This window comes from Rhinolophus sinicus, linkage group LG02 (genome assembly GCF_036562045.2).
Source record: "Rhinolophus sinicus isolate RSC01 linkage group LG02, ASM3656204v1, whole genome shotgun sequence".
Taxonomy (NCBI): domain Eukaryota; kingdom Metazoa; phylum Chordata; class Mammalia; order Chiroptera; family Rhinolophidae; genus Rhinolophus; species Rhinolophus sinicus.
The window spans coordinates 151,344,280-151,361,538 of NC_133752.1; the positions used below are offsets into that span (position 1 = coordinate 151,344,280).

Below are 17,259 nucleotides of genomic sequence, written 5' to 3' on the forward strand. Positions count from 1 at the left end.
TCAAGAAGTAAGCCTAAAAAACACCCAGACATCTTTCTTGTTTCCCCAGAAAGCCTATCTAGCAGGCGATAAGTAGAAGAGGGAAAAGTGAGCAGTGAGAAAGACAGGTCTGAGCCGTGAGAAGGATGGCTCGGTGACACCTGGTGGCATCCATAGAGTCCTCCGTGTCTGGCCTCGATTTCATCCTTAGTGCCACGTCTTATTCCCACTGTGGCTGACTCCACACTGCTCTGGGCCCCTGCCATGATTTTTGGTTCATCTGTCCTTCTTTGTTTTCTGACAGGAACAATCCTGCCTTCTCACTAGACCTCTGCATTTCAAAACCTCACCCACCCTTGGAGACTTCTCCCAGGAACCTTCCCCACCTTGCTCTGTGGCCCCCACCCCCAACGCTGTTCTTTCATTCTGTGTTTTTGGTTGGTTGGTTTGTATTTGAGGAGGGAGGAGGACACCTTTCCTGCAGCATTTTTCAGTCATTTTTTTTCTTGTTTCCTCTACAGACTCAAAGATAGGCTCTTCAGCCTCTTGGTCTCTCCATTTCATATAGGAGAGGGTGTTCAGTCCAAGGGCTCAACTGAATTCACGTGGTGCTGGGGCAATACCGAGGAGACTGGCTGGGCTTCTTAATGTTGTTTGTTTGAGAATACAGAGTGCCATATTTATGCTCCTGTGAGATGGAATGTAAGCCCATGAATCTGGAAACCCTCTCCTGCACAGTCCTGATCCTGTTACTTTGCCCCCCAAACGCCAAAGCAAAACATAAACACCTCTTGAAAGGATGTCTGACCCAAGCCCAACCAACAGAAGTGGAATGTCACTGAGTGAGCTGGACCCACTCTCCTCCACCGGGGCCTTCTGTGTGAAGTGCGGCTGGAGGCTGAGTGAAGGGTACGCATTCACCACCTGCCATATTTGGGGTGGGCTTAACCTCTTTGGAATGTGAATCCTTCCTCACTTTTATCACGATTTTAAAATGGGATTTGTGTCAAGGGAGAGAAAGAGATCTTTTCTTTACCATCCACCTACAAATATCTTTCCCAATAAGGCTGTGTTTACATGCATCTAAATTTAATATCCCCATAAAAGAGAGAAAAATAGTGAAACAGTTATTTTGTCTCTACAACACAAAATGACTGGTTTAATCCATTTGTCTCACTGAGCTGGTCTCATTGGGGTAGACACGCTGATTGTGTCTGTTATTTCTAACTGTTCTGCATACCGCTAGGCCTGCTGTACTTAAAGGGGCACGTGCATGACCAAGGTGGGACCTCCATCCTCAGCCACGGGTGTCCTCCTTCCACCTAGGAGCGAAAACAGCAGCTCTGATTCCATTTCTACAGTTTTAGAAACTGCAGTGCTTCCTCATCTGTCTAACCCTGCTAGGATATGAGATCTTTCACATTAAGTGAATGGACATTTATTTTCATTATATTTAATGGAGACCTTTCTAAAGCATAGTATTTCCCTGTCTCCTCAAAGACACCATATTACATTTAAATAACATTTTATTGGACATTTAAGTTCATTGTAAACCCTGGGGACTATAGCAGATGCTATGAACCAGGGTAAGGAAACAACCTGGAACAATGGAGACCACAGAGCTATTGGGACCAATAGGACTGTCCTATTGGCCCTCGGCTACCATGTTTCTTATTCATTGTCAACATATCTTACCTTTCTGTCTCCTCTCTTATCATCCCTTCTTGCTCTTCTTACTGTATTTTTATCCAGCAGTTGCTCTCCTGTCTTACCTCTCTTTTTCTGTATCTAAATGGTGAGGTCAGATGACACTACCTGTTAGTACAATATCCAAAGTATGAATGAATAGACACAGAGTAAGAGGGACTCTTGGATGCACAAAATGCATGAGATTTAGTACATAGTGTAAACTCTGGCTGCTCAGAATTCTGAGTGCTGTTGCTATCCTGGCTCTCAGGTTTATTTCCCCTTCTTTTCAATTTCTTGGCTATGTTCTAGATAGTGATATTGCTAGATAAATAATCTCAAAATCTGTGATTTTTTCCCCTATACATATAGGTTCCATTCCTGTCAGAGTCACAAATGAGAGGTTTCTAAATTGTAGTTGTTTGGATTCATGAATGGGTAAAATATTAATATTGGTGTTTAGTTGACTTTATAATTTAAATAATTTACATAGTTTATTTTGGTTTTGTCAATTTAAGTTTTATTTTGCTTTTGTCAATTCTCATCTGTGATGAAAAAACTCCCCCTCCCGCCCCACCTACAGGGAGTGGAGAACTAAACTTTGTATCCACAGATGAACCATGATTAGTAGAAAAATCCAGAGTTCTTATATGTAGATACAGTTCACTGGCAAAGACGAACCACAGAGTTAGAGGATGAAATCAAGAGCAACTTAGCAATACACATACGTATTACTTTGCTGCCTACTGAACTTCATCACTTTAAAATAGGCTTCAATTTTTTCATGGATCTTAGTATTTTCACCAAAGCTCTTTTTTTTTCTAGTTGAACTTTTATAGCCACTTGTATTTGAGGTCAATTGTATGAATGTCTAGCTTTATAGCTGCTTGTATCATAAATCATATTTTGCATCTAAATGCATTAGTCCATAGGGATTTAGCTGAATTTTTCTATGTGCTAAAATTGTGCTAGGCCCTGTTCTTGTCTCCAAGGAGCTTCCAAGCTCATTGGTAAGACCTATGAATACAAGGGGAGGGGGAGTGAGAACTACACGCAAAAGTATGTAGCTTAGAGTGTAACTGTGGATATAGGCTATAAATGCCAGAAGGATTCAGAGAGGCAGAGAGACACTGCATTCTAGAGATATCAGGGGACACTTTTATGAGAGGTTTAAACCTAGAAGGTCTTGAGAAATGTGTGGAATTTGGTCATTCTACCTTCTAGGTAGAGAAGATAGGACCCATGGCCCCAAGGAGGGCATGGGACATTGTGGCTGTGAGACCAGCTTTCTCTTGGCAGAGGCTGGAGCTGGTGAGAGTGTCAGAGCTCAGTGCAAGGCCTTGAACAGAAGGATGGGAAAAGAGCCAAGGAAGGCCCATGGCAGGAGAGGAAAAGCTGGAACCACTGGTTTAATCCTTCACCCACCTCTATCCAGCCTGGATAAAATGTGTTGGCTTTTCTATAAATAATAAAAGTGCTTTCCTTTTCCAGCCAGCACACTTTTAGAGAAGTTCTGCACACTTGGAACTCAAGAGACTTCAAATCATGGGGTGGGGGGAAGCCCGGAACCCCCTGTGGAAGCCTGAGGCCAGGGTGGTAGAAGCAGCTTCTTCCAAGTGCCCTCAGTTCCAGGAGGAAAGTGCTGCAGAAACTTCACTGCTGGAGAGGGGAGTTCTGGTTAAGTCAGACCCCAATTCTGAGTTTTGTGAAAGTTTGCATTTGCCTAAAGTTCTTTGGGGGAACCTTACAATCCTCAGGGACAGAAAGCTATCAATCCTCAGGGACAGAAAGAGGAAGAAGTCCGTTTGGGGGCTTTTTTATCTGGTATCAAAGGAGGCACCAAGAGCCAAGCGAAGAGCACAGCTGAGCCCTGGGAAGAAGGCAGAACTTGGGCAAGGTGCCAGAGGGCGCTCACCGGGGAAGGTGAGGCGAGGTGGGAAGCAGAGGGCCAGGGGGCCAACTAGGAAATTCTGGCTTCTGCCCTGGCTCAGAGAACTCTGTCCAGCTGGAGCGGCCTCCTCTCTCCCTGGACAGGGCTGCAGCAGTGACCAACCGTCTCTGGCCAGAGCTGCTCAACCCCAGCCGGCAGCGCCCACTCCCCCCCGGGACTCCCGGAGCTGGGCCAGGAAGAGCAGACACCACGTCTGAGCCTGTAACTAGACGGTCTCCCACCTCGGCAGCGTGCACGGTTTAATCTCGGCTTCCTCTGTCCTCTCTGGCTCCTCGAGCCCCCTTCCCAGGACCTGCCCCCGCTCCCCTCCCCCCTTCACACAGGTCTCCCTCTGTGCTGTAACACACCGGCCCTTTTCCTGGCGATCGGCTCCCGCCAACGTCTGCCCAGGCTCCAGAGGAGGCTCTTTCATCGCATAGCTGGATGGGGGAGGGGTTGGGGGCACTACCGTTCTGAATTTCCAGGTGGGAGCTCGGGGGCCAGGTACCCCGAGAAAGGGCCCCAAAACCTGTCCCTGCTTGCCAGTCTCCAAGATTTTGGACTCCAGATACCTTCACGGGCTCCCCCTGCGCCCTACCCCACCCCATCCCCGCTGCCCAAGGTCCCAATACGGTGCCCCTCTTCCTCCCCCGCTGCTCCCTTCTACAGCATTTCCCTCCTCCCTCCCAAGTCTTTTCCGTCCGGGTCTAGGGCTCGCGGCCTGTGCCTGTGCAAACACCCCCCGCCCCTCCAATCCGGGCAGAACTCCGAGGGGAGGGGCCGGAGGCCCCCCTTCCCGCCTGTGGTCAGAGGGGCCAGCGCTGCAACCCCGGGTGGGGGGAGGACAGGGGCCGTTTCAGTGCCCCGCCCGATCAGACCACTGGGCTCACTAGAGCTGGGGGGCGGGAAGCCCGGCTAGCAGTGAGGGGAGTCCGGCCCAGGCAGGTGCGGGCTCTGGCTGGGCCTGGGCGGGCTCCGGGGGCGGGGTCTCAGGTTACAGCCCCGTGGGGGGCCAGGGGCGGCCCGCGGTTTGGGCCAGTTCACCAGCCTCGAGTGGGGCCGGGCGCATATAACGGGCGCTGCGGCGGGGAGAAGACGCAGAGCGCTGCTGGGCTGCCGGGTCTCCTGCCTCCTCCTCCTGCTCCACGGGCCTGCTGCATGAGGGCACGGTAGAGACCCGGACCCACGCCGTGCTCCTGCCGCCTCGCTGCGCTCCGCTCGGGCCCGGCTCCGCCAGGCCCCGCGGTGAGCCATGATCCGCTTCGGGGCTCCCCAGACGCTGGTGCTGCTGACGCTGCTCGTCGCCACTGTCCTTCGGTGTCACGGCCAGGATGTCCGTAAGTCGCCCACCAATCCTGCTTGCCACCCTTCCGTGCCGTCCCTCCGCATCCTTCTCCTCGGCCCTCTGCCGCTCTGGAGCCCGCGGGTCCTGGTTAGAGAGGCTCCTCGGATCATAGCGCGCCGACACTTGGGCGCAGGATGCGCAGGAGTTCATCCAGCGGAGTTCTGCAACCTCTGTCCAAGCGTCCTCCGTGCGGGCGGCGGTTGGAGGCGTTTGCTGGTCCCTACGCTGCGTAGGAATATTAAACGTGCAAAGTGTAGAATTGGAGAGGTTTGCACACAGATTTAAGCGCTGTCTTTTACACCAGCTTTGATAAGTAAGCGCACACGCACACAACTTGCCTCGCTGAAGCACTCGCAGTTCAGCAAAACAGGTCGTGGCCCATCGTTCTTAGAAGTAGGAGAGAAAGAGCACCAGCGAAGGAGCGAGCAAGCGCCAACGGGTATACTTCGCAGTCGAGTCCAGGGGTTGGTGGCTGGGGCGTTCAAAAGGGAGTTAGACAAAGGAGATGCTCTGAAACTGGTGGGCTGAAATCCGAGGCCACAAAGAAAGGCTTCGGAGGGGCGCTCTGAGATCCCAGCGCCTCTCGCGGTTCCCTCCCCCTCCCGGCGGGCCCTGGAGCAAGGTGCAGCCCTCGTTCGCATCTCGGCTTTCCCCCTGAAACTTCCCGAAGGGGAGGCCATCTGAAAGGCGATAACATTCCAACCAGACCGTGCTTTTCAAACGCCCCGGAAAATAGCGCCCCCTCCCCGCGGTTTTCCCCCCTAAATCCCCGAGGTACTACAATGAGTTACTTTTCTAAGTTTCTGGAACTCACCGAGCCAGGCTGCAGGCCGTGTGTGTGTGTGTGTGTGTGTGTGTGTGTGTGTGTGTGTGTAGCAGGGGAGAGGGGCACGGCTGGTCAATTGCTATAACTATTTCAAACGAATATAGTTAGAGATGGCAGTTTTACAATCTGGTCCAAAGTCCGTTCGGACCGCATCGTTCCTTTGGTAATGTCCCACTGTCTGGGATTATATTCAGAACAAACGAAGCCTGGAAAGTGTATTAGGTAGAGAGATTTTTTTCCACGTGTTTGGGCACGTTTCCGAAGGCTGGGATTCCAGCCCTGTCTTTGTATGTTACAGATTGTAAATCAATCGCAGGGAAAACTTTTTTTTTGGGGGGGAGGGGAGGAAGAAATCAAAGTCCCTCTGTCAACGAGGCTCTATGCGGTCTCGCCTGCCACCAGGCTGTCTCCAGAGATGGTTTGGCAGGCTGCGGGCTGGGGAGGACCTTCCGTCCTTAGAGCGGCTGACCCGGGCAGGGTCAGGAGTGGAGCCCCGCGGCTCAGCCGCAAGGAGCCCGGGGCAGGAGATCCTGGCCAGGTAGTCACGTAGCGCGCCAGTTGGCAGCGCGCTCCGGGGCACCTGTTGAAATACGGTGTGTCTATAAGTGGCCAGGGCTCCACCAGGCTATATTTTTGTCCTAAATCTGCATGTACATACCCACAAAGCTGTCTTCTTGATTGACCTCTGCTTTTAGTGTGTAATGGAATTAGCTAAGTGACTAAAATAATTCCTAAATTCTCCATCTGGTATTAGAGGGTCTCACTTAAGTGGCTAGAGCCCTCTCACCGCCGCCGCTTTCCCAGGAGGGAGTGAATTCCACAGTTCCTTGGGCCCAGCTCTTCCAGGCGCTTCTCCTCCTCCCCAGAGAGAGTGCATCCCAGCGGCTGATTTTGCGCCCTGGCGCATCCCAGCTCCATAACCCCCTCCCCCGGGCCAGCGGACCCAAAAATGTGACGTGGGAAAAGACGCAGTCCGCTCGGACGTCAGGAATGTCAGAAACCTGGAGCTCGGGCACGCCCCTCCTCCCCATCTTTCCACGAGCTTGAGACACTTATTGGCGGCGGCGTCTTTGACCCACATCTGCATTTCACAGCCCTCGCCTCCGAAAGTGCCCCTCGGCTCGGGGGAGAGACCTCAATCCTCCTTTGTGAGGCTTGTTTGCGTTGGGAGATTGGCAGCGATGGCTTCCAGATGGAGCTGAAACGCTGCCCGTATTTATTTAAACTGGTTCCTTGCGGAGACCTGTGAATCGCGCTCTGTGTGCGCTCGAGAAAAGCCCCATTCATGAGAGGCGAGGTCCAGTGGGTTCCCCCGGATTCCCCGACCCCCTCTCTCACAATGCCCCCCTGTGCCCGCCCGCCGCCACCTCCTGGGCTCCAGCCCTGAGCACAGCGGCGGCGGAACGAAACAGTTCCCCGAAAGAGGTAACTTTTTAATTGGCCTGCTACAAAGAATCACTTATGCAGCGCTGCGGTAATGAGCGGAATCCGATCGGGCGCGCCGGGATGCTATCTGCAGCGGTTTGGAACAGCAATTATGGTAGTGTTGGGCTCCTCCGTCCACACCTAGGGGATCTGGTTACGAAGCTGGCTCCTTTCTGGGGCAGTCATTTAATCCCACTTTTCACCCTCCCAGTGTCTGAGGGCGAGCCATGTCCAGAGCCGCAGCCACAAAGAGTCACCCAGCGGCTCTCACACGCAGCGCCGCCTGGTCCCGCCCCCACGCCCGCGCATCCTGGCTGCCTTGCCAAGCGAAATCCGATCCGCGTTCGGGGTGCTCCCCCCTCTCCCTGCATTTCCCTCTCTTTCCATCCTGGGCCCTCTTGGGTGAGGGTGGGCTCTTCCTTAGTCCGAACGGGAGACCATTGACCTGTACGCCAGCCCCTTCCCGGCTGCGGGCTTTATACAGCTCCAGCAATTTTAGCGGTGGGTGTGTCCCAGAGGCTTCCGTATATTCCCTGAGATCCCGGGATCTACCCCCGCCACCCGTGATTGTCTTGACTAAAGGATAAGTGCATTTCTTCTAGTGGAAAAGAAAAAAAAAAAGGTTTATCTTTAGATTTTCAGTCTCCTTAAAGAGCAGGAGGCAGGCCCATTTCTGGCTCCGCCCACTTGGTTTGTGGCTCTTTCCTATTATTCATCTCCTGCAGTTGCCATTGCTTTGGGGATTTTGATGAGAAAAACAGCGCTGGGCGCTCCCTAGCATGTGGTGCGGGCTCTTCAGATCTTGGCGCTCTCCAGAGCGCTCTTGTCAGCACAGGTTTCATTTGCACGGTGGATTCCAGGCGGCAGAGCCCTTGTGGAAGACACTAGTCCCTGCCTTGCTTGATCTGCATTCTGGGTGAAGGTCTGGCCTGGACGGCTAATCTTAGCCCAGGCTCTGCATTCAAAGCCCCCAGCCAAGCAAATTGGGGTATTGTCTTCAGGTGGAGGCAGGATCTTTCCAGGGATATCAGAACCCTCAGGGATATATGAGGGTCCTCTGGCTCTGCTTGCCTCCCCAAGGCATTTTATTAGCCTGCTTGGGTCCCAAATGTGTTGTTTGAATGGGCCTATTCCCCCTCCCCCTCCTCACCCCCAATTCGCCCTGATCCTAATATGGTTTAAAGAACGGGACAAGGTTCTAATTCTAATAGTTCATCCTTTCAGCTACCCCTCTCCCCCCCCCCATATCTACTGTTGGAACCTGGCTATTTATAGACTCTAAATTTTGTGGGTGGAATTTTCTACATGCCTTCTGAATTTTAGCTGTCAGTTGTATTTAGCAAATCCAAATTCCTGGAGGAAGGCAGGAAAAAAAGGCCTCTGTTCCTGTGCTGGGGGGTTTCTCTGTTTTTCTCTCTTCTCTGTTTTTATAGTCCGTGAGTTCCCATTCAGGGTTTCATCTTCTCCTGCTCCCTCTAACTTGCACTTGCCCCTGCCCCCAAACATCACCAGGTCTCCCCAATGTTAGGTGCATGAAGTGAATAGAGTACAGTCGTCCCACCAACCCACCCCCACTCCTGGACTTCAACGCTGCGTCAGGATTGTCATTGGTGATAGACAGCATCGTGCACAGCGCACAAATATTTGTTGACTACATGGTAAAATGAATGATGTCTTAGAAAAATAATATTCGCGTTCTCTATGCTTGGGTGGCCCGAGTCCACATTCTTAAGCCTTTGAATTATGTCAAGTTGACTGCAACCTCTTTCTCTTTTTCTCTCTGGCTCCCACCCCCTCCTTCCCTTTGCGCTCTGCTTCCCCTGCTCCACCCTTGGTGCAGAGAAGGCTGACAGCTGTGTGCAGGACGGGCAGAGATATAATGATAAGGATGTGTGGAAGCCCGAGCCCTGCCGGATCTGTGTCTGTGACACTGGGACTGTCCTCTGCGACGACATAATCTGTGAAGACATGAAAGACTGCCTCAGCCCCGAGACCCCCTTCGGAGAATGCTGCCCCATCTGCTCAACTGACCTCGCCACTGCCAGTGGTCGTAATTTATTTATTTCCTGTTCCACATAAATAAATTACTTGCAGGTGCAGCAAATGCCCTCCCATGGATGCTGGTCATCTCTGTGACGCAGAGGTGCTGGTTATCCATGGGACCCCAGCAGCGGAGGCTGAAAGGAAAGGTCACTTCTTGCTTGCAGGTTGAAACTGAGTGAGCCTGAGCCACTAGGGGTGCGTGTGGGGGGGTCCTTCCTCACCTAACACCTCCAAAATATGTGCTACCCAGATACATGCAAGGACAGATGTGCATCCACAAAGTATACTCTCTGGAATTATCTCTGAAAATTATTAGAGCCACAGTGGAGATTAAATGTTTCATCTGGCCAAACCACAGATTAATTCCAACTCTGTGATCCACACTTGGTCTTCCCCTTAGAAGACCTCTAGCTATACGGTCTTCAGTGAGAAGAAACTTCTGCTGGCTACTGGGAGACAGAGGGCAGGCTCCCTCATTGAGATGGAGAACATTGGTGGCAGTTTTCTTCTGTTTCTACCTCTCTTGGAGTTGACTGCCAGTTAAGAAGCACACTAATAGGAGAAGAACGAGCTGGGCTCTGAGAGTGCTAGTGGTGAAGGGTGGGGCTGGGGCTGGGACAGAGCTCCCTGTGCCTGTACTCAGGTGGGCAGTTGTTACCTCCCAGCTAGAACCAGTGCTGGTGGGTGACCTGTGTGCAGAGAACCACCCCAGCATTCAAACACTTGCCGGCAGTGTGGGTGGGGACCCATGTCTAGGCCTCATGTGGCTCTCACTGCTCTCTTCCTGCTTAAGTAGAGAAAAAGTTGAAAGGGAGGGGAGAAGTTGCCTTTCCTGAACACTTCATCAACACTGGGAAACTGCTTGGGGAAACTGCTTTTATTCCAAGTTCCCAGATCATTTCTGAGGGGGGCCCTCTGTGAGTGAAGTGTTGGTTGCCTTTACTGTTGCTGCTACAAAGGGCAAGGGGTTACTGATTGGGGGTGGCACTGGCTGCAATGCCCTTTATAACTCCTGTGCCCTGCTGTTTTTTTTGTGCTTGCTTCAAGGAGACCCAGCTTGAATGTAAGACCTTTTTAACTACCTAATTCTTCCTCTGGGAGGGCTTGGGCTGCGGGAAGGGCTTCCTATATCCTTTGGGGAAAACAAGAGACTGACAGTTCTGCCAGCTTCTGGTGCTTTCTTCTCTGGCAGCTGATTAGATCTTGAGCTCTTCTTACTGTCCCTGCTCCCTTCTTTTGCATGCTGACTGCTTTTTGAATAACAAAGTCTGGGTCATCTTCCTCATGGGACCTCAGCCACCCCAGGACTCCTGTGACTCTAACACCCCAACAGAGGGTTCAGTAGAGGACCAGGAAGCTGCCTCCTTCCTTGGTTGTGTTTGATTCCTTAAAGACTGTTAGAGTGACAAGAACTTGTATTTCTCCATCTCACAAATCTTACATTCTCCTTCTCTATTTTTTTCCACTTACAGGGCATCCAGGACCAAAGGTGAGGGTTTTTTCTTTTTCGCTTTTGCCTTTATAGTTTTCTTCAGAAGCAATGCTATGCTCATTCAGCCTGTCATTTTTTAGATGTCAGCAGAGGTGTGTTTCAGAGGGCACCTTGATGCAGGGGCTGCTGGGCAGGATTTTGTGCTTGGGGCTTGGTGGGCTTGCTCAGCTCAATCCTGAGAATGTGTCAAATTTCAGGGACAGAAAGGAGAACCTGGAGACATCAAGGATGTAAGTAAAAATTATTCTCACACCGTGTTGCTTCTGCTGCTCTCATTGGGTCATTTCCTTGTGGTCTCCTTTAACATGCCACCCTGTGGGTCTCTCTCTCTCTCACACACAGATTGTAGGACCCAAAGGACCACCTGGGCCTCAGGTAAGAAAGGGAGAAAGTCTTTCCTTCACCTCTTCCTTGAGTTACTGATCTGCAGGCCCCTGGCCTTGCTGTCATCTCAACATTTCTTCGCCTTCAGGGGCCTGCAGGTGAACAAGGACCCAGAGGTGATCGTGGTGACAAAGGTGAAAAAGTGAGTAGAGAAACAATACTGTTTCATCCTTGTGGACCCCCCACCCTGTTCTCTAAGGCCCCGCGACATGTCTGACAATGCCTCACAAGCAGCCCATGGACAGATGGTTCTTGCATAAACACTGCTTCTCATCGGTGCCTTTGCTTCTTTCTGCCAAGGGTGCTCCTGGACCTCGTGGCAGAGATGGAGAGCCTGGGACCCCTGGAAATCCCGGCCCCCCTGGCCCTCCTGGCCCCCCTGGTCCCCCTGGCCTTGGTGGAGTAAGTATCCTTACATCCCCTTTCTTCAGGCTGTCCCTGCAGAAATGTGGCTTCCAAATTGCTACTCACACTTACCTGGCTGACTCCCAGGGCTGCCAGCAGTGTGTACACAGCCTGACCATGAGCTTCTCCCCCAGGCCTATAATTCAGTGGAATCACATATTAGGCATGAGGCTATGGCACTAAGGGTTGACTTTTTCCACTCGCTGGGTTTCTGCAAAGAAAGTCTTCAGTTACCTGGCTCCCTGGCATCTGTACTATGTGGTCGATTCTTGGGGTGGGTGTGGGGTTTGGGAGGGAGGCTGACTGGGCACTTGTAGTTCCCTGGAAGAAGAGTGACCACTGTCCTTGGAAGACATTTATTCTTGGTCCTTGCCAGATACATTCCAAGCAACTATTCATTCTCATGAAAGAGCCCCACTGAGTGAAGGTGTGTGGCTAAAGTTGTTTTTGGAATCAAACCAATCAACAAATTATATTATTGCCCAGGTTTTGCAGGTTTGCCATTTTGATGTTTGCTTTATTTTACATTTTTAAGCTTTAAACTCACAGACGCCTACGACATCCCCTGCTAAAATATTTCAAGACTGTTGATTTTAGTCTTTTGCTGGGCATTAAAATTTGGGGAGAAAAAAAATCCACCTTTAAAAATGAAGTTTTAGTTATGTTCATTGGTGTGTGTCAAATAATGTATTTAATAGTTTAGAATTAAAAATAATAATTTTATAAAAATAAGATGCAAGTAACTGATACTCCTTCAAATAACACTTCATCTTCCAGGGAATTGATTATGCCATTGTCATCTAAGAACACATTTCCAAATGATTTTCCAGGAATCATTGGTAATTCTGGTCAATGCTAGGTTAATCTCCAACAATTAGAGTTTATCTAAATAGAGTTTTTCTCTATCCAGATATAGCTTACCCAGCCAAGTAGGAAAAACCTAGGGCCTCGCAAGCTCCTAATATTGTTGGGTTTATTTGCAGAATTTTGCTGCCCAGATGGCTGGAGGATTTGATGAGAAGGCTGGTGGCGCCCAGATGGGAGTCATGCAAGGACCAATGGTAAGAAAAGACACCAGTTCTTGCAGCCAAAATGGCAGGAGGTGGCCCTTAGCGGAGCCAGAGACTCTGACAACCTCACTTTACAGATAATTGCTTAGAGCAGCTCTTCTCCATCAGTTATGTAACCTCTCATTTAGTTAGCCCAAAGCATTTGGTTTTTAATGGCGATGGATGCCAGTTTTAATGATGCACTGGAGTGAGTAAGAAGAATGAGGATGGAGAGATGCATATAGGCCGATCTGTTAGAAGGTCAGTTGCTATTGCTCTTGGAAGGAGAACTGAAGAATGCAGACAGCAGCCACTGTTCTCCAGCATCCACAAGACTTCCAGCAGGAAATCTCAGCCCTGCAGCTCTGACTTGGCACATGCTAAATGAAACTCAGACTTTAGTAAACATGGCTGCTGTCCAGGAGAAAGCAAGGCCAGCTTCTCTGTCCAAATAGAGCCTATAAATAAAAATAGATTGTTGCGTGGGGAGTGGGAAATGAGAGGGAGCAGCTACTGAAGGCCCCCTGCCCACAGAATAGCTCCTTGTCCTGTGTCTGGGCTGCTGACTCGGAGAAGGTGGCACTCTGGAGGCTGCGGCTGAAGCTTTTCCAGTAAACCTTCTCCTGTTCTGTTCCAACCCAGGGCCCCATGGGACCTCGCGGACCTCCAGGCCCGGCTGGCGCTCCCGTAAGTACCGGGTCTTCTCCTCTCGGTGGCAGTGCAGATGCTTTCACGTTGTCTGTCGGTTTGTGGGGGTCAACCTTGTGTCCTCACTTGACTTTTTAGGGACCTCAAGGATTTCAAGGCAATCCTGGTGAACCGGGGGAACCTGGCGTCTCTGTGAGTACCCGTGTGGGCCCGACCGCTCCTGTCAGACCCCTGTCCTGTCACTCCTCCCTCCCCAATCGATCCTGTGCTTTCCCACAGTGGAGGGTGCAGAGGAAATGCAGGTGTCACTTCTTAGCAATGGGGGAACTCTAACAGAACCAAACATGCCAAGGACCACCAGGATCTCTGTCATCACCATCCCCCTTCTGGGCCACCGCTGGCCTGACCTGTCTGCTGCCTCTCACTGGGATCTGCTCTGGACCTTGGCTCTCTCTCCACACAAAATGGGGCTTTTCCATCTTTCTTCCTGAGAGGGGAATTAGCTTCCAAAAGCTCCAGTCCCAAAGCTTTGTCCACTGATTCAGTGTCTTCCCCCTCCAACCATCTCCTAAACGCTCTTATTTTGTTTATAGGGTCCCATGGGTCCCCGTGGTCCTCCTGGCCCCCCTGGAAAACCTGGTGATGATGTGAGTATACCTGGGTAGTCACATGAGTGGCGACCTCTGTGAAAGGGCCTGGAGAGGATGTGTGTTGGGGCAGAGACTGGCTTGGCCCCAGGGTCGAGGCGTCCTAAAGGCTAAGACCGGTCAGTCAGAGACTCAGGCTCTGTCTACATTCCCACTTGCAACTTAGCTTGCAAGGGCCCTGGGGACTGCTGTGGACCCATTGGGAAGGGAAATAATTAAATCATCATTAGCTCCAAGAAGGGAAATTGAGACATGAAAGAAGGGAGAGGGAGAACACCAGGGGAAAAGATATAGAGAAGAAAAAACAAAGAAAGAAACGTTCAACAGCCCAACATTATCTTAATTGTAAATGAGTTAGGAAAAGCTCAGCCTGAGTCAGGATGTCTACAAAGGATGCAAACGAAATGAAGAGACAAAAGTTGGCACTTCAGCTATTCTTATGAATAGAATTAGACAGTCAAAGTCTCCCAAGGTTAGGGAGAGAGAACCCAGTCAGCAGAGTCCAAGAGAGCAGAGAGGGAACCTTCTGGGGGAGGCGGGGGCTGGTGGCGACAGAGGGGCTAACCTACCCAACATGCAGCTGTCCCAAAGGATACATAGTGACCTAAGGAAGACATTCAGGGAAGTCTAGAATGTGAAGGAGGTGAGGGGAATGAGTAAGTAGATTGCCAAAGGCACGGAGGACTGAGAGAAGAGGTGCTGTTCTGGAGTGTGCCAAGGTTAATAACGTGTCTCCCGAGGAAGCTGAGGTACATCTCTCTTTTGCAGGGTGAAGCTGGAAAGCCTGGAAAATCTGGTGAAAGAGGCCCTCCCGGCCCTCAGGTAAAGCCCCACTTTTCCAGCCTCACACCCAGCTCGTCTAGTTGGGCAGTGGCCTCACACCCAGCTCCTCCACTTCAGTCTGTTCGCTTCTAAAAGGAAATTCCAACAGTCTCCACATATATCGTGCCCGCAAGCTGATGATCACGTTTCTGACCCTAGCACAGGCGTACGGGGGAGGCAGGGCAGTTGTCCTTTCTACCCACTGTGCATAAGATGGGGTGAGGCACAGTGAGGGGGATTCTGGGATTTACTAACAGAGCTGTCCAAGTGCTGGGCTACTCGACTGCTCCCTGGCCACCTCAGGGAATTGGCTCCAAAAGCTGTCTAGCAACTCAGGGCAGCTTTTACCTTGTTCTTCCACTGTGTGTCCTGACATCTCCTCTTTGGATTGCAGGGTGCTCGGGGCTTCCCAGGAACCCCAGGCCTTCCTGGTGTCAAAGGTCACAGAGTAAGTATCCTGGGTGAGAGTACTGGAAGGAAGGGGCTGCCTAGGGGAGAGAAAAGCATTTGAGGGCATGTGTATGTCGTCCTACGTGGGTTCCCCAGAAGTATGCTTGAATGTTTTCTCTTGTCACCTAGGGTTACCCAGGCCTGGATGGTGCTAAGGGCGAAGCTGGTGCTCCAGGTGTGAAGGTAAGGACCAGGAAATATGAGGGGGTGGAGGGAGACGACAGGGAGCCTTTCTTCTCAGTCAAGGAGGTGCTGTTGAGCTTAGTGGAGTCAGGAGTCAGAACAGCTTTGGTTGGGAACACCCAGTTCTACACCTGATGGACAAAGAGAGCTCAGGGAGTTGTCCCTCACAGAACTGATGTTTGGGGGTGTCAGTGACAGCTGAGATGACCAGAGCTTTCAGCCTCTTCCTTGGCGGTTTCCTGTGGCTGGCAGTGGGGTCCCAGTCACTGACCTGGTGCATTTTTTTTCTAGGGCGAGAGTGGTGCCCCTGGTGAGAATGGTTCTCCGGGCCCAATGGTGAGTAATGGCATCACCCCTGGAGGGCCTCCCGACACTCTGCAGCCCTGCAGAGGGCTCCTCCATAAACACCAGGGCTTCCCTTATGCAAAGTACTTATTCAATTTTGTAGACTGAGCCAACTATGAGCACATAGCAAAGTGTATTAAATAGATGATTTGTTCAAGGTTTCACGAATGTTTCCTTGAAATTGCCCTAACACACGTTAAGTGTGCTTGGATTTTTAAAAATTCTGTTTATTCTCAACATTTCGAGGGGCTCATCTATTGTAAGAGGCAACATATGCCTGTAACCAGGCTCCAGATCAATAACAATGGGAGCATCTGTGTGTTCTGCTTGGGCAGAAAAACCTGTGGTTTTTGCACGAGTCAGGAAGGCATCCATACCTTTGCTTCCTGGGTGCATGCAGGCTCCCTCCCCTCAGGTGTCTGGGAAGGGCCTACAGGTGGAAGTGACAGCTCCAAGTATTGTTGAGTCAACTCATGCTTGTGCTGCTCTGGTGTGTGTTCCAGGGTCCCCGTGGTCTGCCTGGTGAGAGAGGACGGACTGGCCCTGCCGGCTCTGCGGTGAGTAATTGACAAGGCCAAACGCCACCATTTGCCCAGCACTTCAGAGTTTACAAGGCAGTTACTTCACTTGACTCAGAACAACCCTGCGAGTATCTTCATTCCACAGGATCCACTCTGAGGGTGCCGTCACAAATTCCCAGGCTGGGTTGGCTCAGTCGAAGGAGGGGGGCGCTGTGGAAGTGTTGGTGGTGAGGGCAGGATTCCCTGTTAACTAGTCTGGATTACTCAGGTAATCCCCTTAACAGTGTGCACCCATTCCCCAGTCAATCCAGTTTGAATTTACCGACAGACTTAGACTGGCTACAGTGCAGTGCTACTTTCTGTCCTTTTGGTTGCTCCGATATAGAAAATGGAGCGTCACTTCACAGAGCCTTTATACATGACATGGCTGCTGCTGGTGTCGTAGGACCAGCCGCCACCATTTCACGGGCACTTCCTATGTGTAGTGCTTTATATGCTTTGTCTCGTGTCATCTTCCCTTAGATCCCATGAGGTGGATTCTTTTATTCTCCCCATTTCAGAGAAGAAGAAACTGAGACACAGAAGGTTAAATAGCTTAAGACAAACAAAGCTTGGCAGCCTCAGACTTTGGTTGGCCTCTTGTTAATGTGGGAAATGAAGAACGAGGGGATTTGCAGCCAACAGAGGGTGCAGGTGCTTAGCTCTGATCCCTTAGCAATAGAGAGCCCTCGTAGGCGCTTGGTCAGGCAAATGATGCGATGAAAGCCGGGTTTAGGAAAGATTATGCTTTCTGTTGATTTCATACCCCAACCACCCAAGATCTGAGTCCCCTCCTCACAGGTCCTTCCAGGGCTGGCCAGAGTAAATCAGCTTCACTCAGTGTGCTGCTTTCCAGATAATGTATCTGTTTGGTAGAAATTTCCCTCAAAAGCAGATCAGTGAAGTAACAAGCAGCCTCAACAACCATTTGTCAGCCAGAGCTGCTGAAGTGCCTTGTCCCCGGGTCACTTTATGTGAGGGGATTAGAGAGTGCAGGGCCTGCCAAGAAACACTGCTGTTTCTTCAGATTAGTGGGACCT

The 17,259-nt window shown here is 51.0% G+C and overlaps 1 protein-coding gene across 3 annotated transcripts in view; it reads left to right on the top strand.

Moving 5' to 3' along the window:
* Positions 1–4,298: 4,298 nt before the first annotated feature.
* The window catches only part of COL2A1 (collagen type II alpha 1 chain), a 31,408-nt gene continuing 18,447 nt past the window's right edge, over positions 4,299–17,259 (top strand). The window contains exons 1-16 of one of the 3 annotated variants that reach the window (XM_019748445.2): positions 4,299–4,932; positions 9,032–9,238; positions 10,707–10,723; positions 10,924–10,956; positions 11,069–11,101; positions 11,199–11,252; positions 11,411–11,512; positions 12,499–12,576; positions 13,207–13,251; positions 13,351–13,404; positions 13,806–13,859; positions 14,628–14,681; positions 15,076–15,129; positions 15,261–15,314; positions 15,606–15,650; positions 16,163–16,216. In XM_019748445.2, the coding sequence (XP_019604004.1) occupies positions 4,848–4,932; positions 9,032–9,238; positions 10,707–10,723; positions 10,924–10,956; positions 11,069–11,101; positions 11,199–11,252; positions 11,411–11,512; positions 12,499–12,576; positions 13,207–13,251; positions 13,351–13,404; positions 13,806–13,859; positions 14,628–14,681; positions 15,076–15,129; positions 15,261–15,314; positions 15,606–15,650; positions 16,163–16,216 (1,023 nt within the window). In that variant the 5' untranslated portion in view covers positions 4,299–4,847. Of the gene's footprint in view, positions 4,933–9,031; positions 9,239–9,858; positions 10,298–10,706; positions 10,724–10,923; positions 10,957–11,068; positions 11,102–11,198; positions 11,253–11,410; positions 11,513–12,498; positions 12,577–13,206; positions 13,252–13,350; positions 13,405–13,805; positions 13,860–14,627; positions 14,682–15,075; positions 15,130–15,260; positions 15,315–15,605; positions 15,651–16,162; positions 16,217–17,259 lie in introns of those variants that run through there. The other 2 variants (XM_074325779.1, XM_019748444.2) reach the window with 2 other exon arrangements.